This window comes from Sabethes cyaneus, chromosome 2, assembly GCF_943734655.1.
Source record: "Sabethes cyaneus chromosome 2, idSabCyanKW18_F2, whole genome shotgun sequence".
Taxonomy (NCBI): Eukaryota; Metazoa; Arthropoda; class Insecta; order Diptera; family Culicidae; genus Sabethes; species Sabethes cyaneus.
This window is the reverse complement of record NC_071354.1, coordinates 147959765-147962914: the sequence shown is the minus strand read 5'-3', so window position 1 is coordinate 147962914 and position 3150 is coordinate 147959765. Positions and strand designations below refer to the sequence as shown.

Genomic DNA, 3150 nt, shown 5'->3' with positions numbered 1-3150 from the left:
CAGCGTGAAAACAAGTTGAATGAAAAATCGTCTCCGCACGAGAACCGTAGTTGAGGAACAACTGCGGGTGTTTCAAAAATTGATTCAACGGTAAAGGCTGCGATAAGCTCGTTTAACCTATCATGTAAAGTTTTAATCGTACCTATTAAAGTTCATGACTGATGGAGATAAAGTTTGCGGCAATGATTGCCATATTTTTTATTACTTTGCGAAGAAATTGTGCTTCGTTGTGTGGAGCTTATGTAGGTTGAACCGAGTTTATGAAATTTGCATAGTTTTATTTATTGATTCTGCTAGTTCTCACAGTAATAATCGCTGGAAATGCCTCACATATACCTAGTAGGTCCCTCTTTCATCGAGAGGATAATGATTTAATTACAAAAATGAGTAACTAGGATCTAGGAACAATTTTTACTAACACAAATAATGCCAGAACTTTTAATAAACCTCTAAAACTTTAAGTGCCATTGCTTTGATTCCTATCCAGCTTTCCTTTACGCTGTCCTCGATAGTCCTCACAGGTGGATTGAAACCACCGAAACCGCCACCGGGCAGCTCCATGACGATCGCGATCGGAACACCAGCTACGGCTAATGCCCAGTCATCGCTACCCCCAGAAGCTGCATACAACACGTTAGTCGAGCTACCTACCGTATAACGAGTTCCGGTTGCCTCCTTGATAGCGTCTGCTCCTGCCTGTGCTACATCATCTATGTTTTTCCACGTATCGGGAAGTTCGCTTGTCCATCCCCAAGGATAGAGCAGGTAGTTGCCATAGGAGTGAAGCGAAAGATAAAATTTGCAGCGGTTCTTCAATTTGATCAGTGTATCCCTAATGGCTTGCGTCTCCGGTTCGGAAAATGGAGTGTCTCCCCGATAGGTGTCTGCGCAGGCGGAAGTCGAAGCACCAACTTCTCCCCAATGGAAATCAAAATTACGATTTCCATCTGTACCCTTGCAATTACTTGCTGGTTTGCGAGTTTTGCGCCAAAAACGATCATGCTCGTGAGTGTACTCGTACCCATCGGGATTTACTACCGGCAGGATAACCCAGGTTACATTCGACAGGACATCCGAATTTTCGTTTGCGTGTTCGACCAGCTGGTTGATCACATAGAGGGCAGTAGCAGGAGCGATCCATTCGCGAGCATGGATGCCAGCATCCAGGAAAATCACCGGATTTGCTTCGTTGGCGTTAATGGTAATGGTTTTCAATGAACGGCCTTCGTAGGAAGTTCCAATCTGCTCAACGCTAACGTTTGGTGAATATTTCTCGGCCAGCTCATCTAGATATTGGTTGACATCTGCATGACGAAAATAGTTGTGCAATATCTTATCTTCAGCAGACGTTGACTTTCTTGGCACTGCAGCTTCGTACTCGTTGATGGTGCTGCAAATCGATCGATGATAGAGATCAATGTTTAAAACACAAACTATTGCACATTATGTACCTTTCAATATCATTAATCAGCACATTGAACTGAAACCCGTTTCGCATTAAATCAGCAACAAAGGAGCGTTGCTCTTGTGGCGGAACCAATACTTGCGCATTGTCGTACAGTTGCTTGCCCAGATGCCAAAAGTCCAAATTGGCATTGGATTGTTCCAGTTGATACAAGAAATCAGCTTGATTCCTAGTTTTCTGTTCCACTTCATACACTTTATATCTGTGGAATATTTGAAAAACTCAACGGATTATGGATGCTATTATGCTGTGCGTGATCCTGACCCTTGGTATGACTGTCTGGCGGCCACTGCTATCAGCAAGACAAATAATACGGCGGCCTTAATAATCATGACGAAGGAACTCTCCGGCGATTTACACTACTGATGCTATCAATGAACAAAACGATACTGTTCAATACTAATCGATAGATTTGAGTTTTATATAAATCTCTCACGATCATTAACAGATAACCTGGTTATTGATAACATGATCGTTCGGATTCGGATCGTAGAATAAATAGTACGTATTGATATTGATATGTGTCTAAGATGTGCAATGGAATTGGCATAGTCAACTCTCTCATTGCTCGATTTTTAGAGCAGTTTACTTTGCATGACTTTTTAAAATATTACCTACTAATTTTCCTGCTAGAAGCCAAATTAGAACACGAAACACCACATTGTTTTTCAAATTTATTTTATCCCAAGTTCTGTAAAATCTCAAAATTTTAACGGTTTCTGTTTTCACGGTCCGACACAAATTTGCCCAACAGCATAATAAGGGAAAAATCGATTGCTGGTTTGGGTGTAAGCTGGCAAATTCTGCCGAAATCTTTGATTGTCGAAGTGACTCTGTATTTATTATTACGCTGGATGCCGTTCACATTAGCTATCATCTCTGATGCAGCACCACTTGAGCCACACATGCGTATAGCTGGTGTAGCGCAGGGGTGCAATCTATGATCGCTAAGCATTGCTGGTAAAGGAATTGTCAGTTCTCTTGACACCTGGCCCTGGCCAGCATAAAATTAAGGTCAAATATTTGAAAACTTCGTTGTAAATGGAAAATTTGCAATACATGCTGAGGTACCAGTTATCGGTCCCCAGGATCCAGTTTTCGCCACCCCAAAAGCATCGTTTGCTTCTTGTTCTAGTCTAAAAGTTCATTTATATTTATGTTTCTTTGAAAAACAGAATCAAATAGTGAAAATAGAATGTATTTCCGTGAAGAAACAACCGCATCACTGGTTCCTGTGTTGTGCTCAGAAACGGACCATTCGCCAATGCACAGTGGTCCAAACAGCGAAATACGTGATCGTGTGATATTGCGCCAAAACGTGAAGTTTTTTGCATATAGTGTCTTTAGGAACATTTCTTGGTATAATAAGCCCCTTCTTGTGAGAGAAATCTTTGGGTGATTAATTCCCTTAAAAGTGAGATACGAAATTTATTTTCTCGTACATTCGAGATACAGGTTTGGTACTTTCAGCAAAGTTGTAGTAAATATCAATACAAACAACTTTGTCAAAGACACCATACTTGTATCTTTTCATGGAAATTGTCAGTTTAAAACAGTTTTTAAATCCTGGCTTATTCTTGTCAACTTTTATGTCTTCATAGTGTTCTAGAAAGTTGTTTATCTTGCTAAAATCAACGTTTTTGTAGAACATTATTATACGTGATTTTCTGCAGTTTCGGAGATTT

General features: G+C 40.5%; 1 protein-coding gene across 1 annotated transcript; it reads right to left on the bottom strand.

Moving 5' to 3' along the window:
- Positions 1 to 234: 234 nt before the first annotated feature.
- Positions 235 to 1837, bottom strand: LOC128738715 (carboxypeptidase B-like). The gene is made up of 3 exons (XM_053834040.1): positions 1730 to 1837; positions 1452 to 1667; positions 235 to 1390 (listed from the first exon to the last, which is right to left on the bottom strand). Exons 1-3 carry the CDS (start codon positions 1795 to 1797, stop codon positions 439 to 441), a joined length of 1236 nt encoding a protein of 411 aa, XP_053690015.1. The 5' UTR covers positions 1798 to 1837; the 3' UTR covers positions 235 to 438.
- Between the last annotated feature and the right edge of the window lie 1313 nt (positions 1838 to 3150).

What these genes read in the sequence shown, in the direction of transcription:
- LOC128738715 (XM_053834040.1), bottom strand. Translation starts at nt 1,797, where the DNA reads ATGATTATTAAGGCCGCCGTATTATTTGTCTTGCTGATAGCAGTGGCC. An exon ending in GCCAGACAGTCATACCAAGG is followed by an intron (nt 1,668 to 1,729) that starts GTCAGGATCACG and finishes AATATTCCACAG; the next exon opens with ATATAAAGTGTATGAAGTGG. An exon ending in CTGATTAATGATATTGAAAG is followed by an intron (nt 1,391 to 1,451) that starts GTACATAATGTG and finishes ATCGATTTGCAG; the next exon opens with CACCATCAACGAGTACGAAG.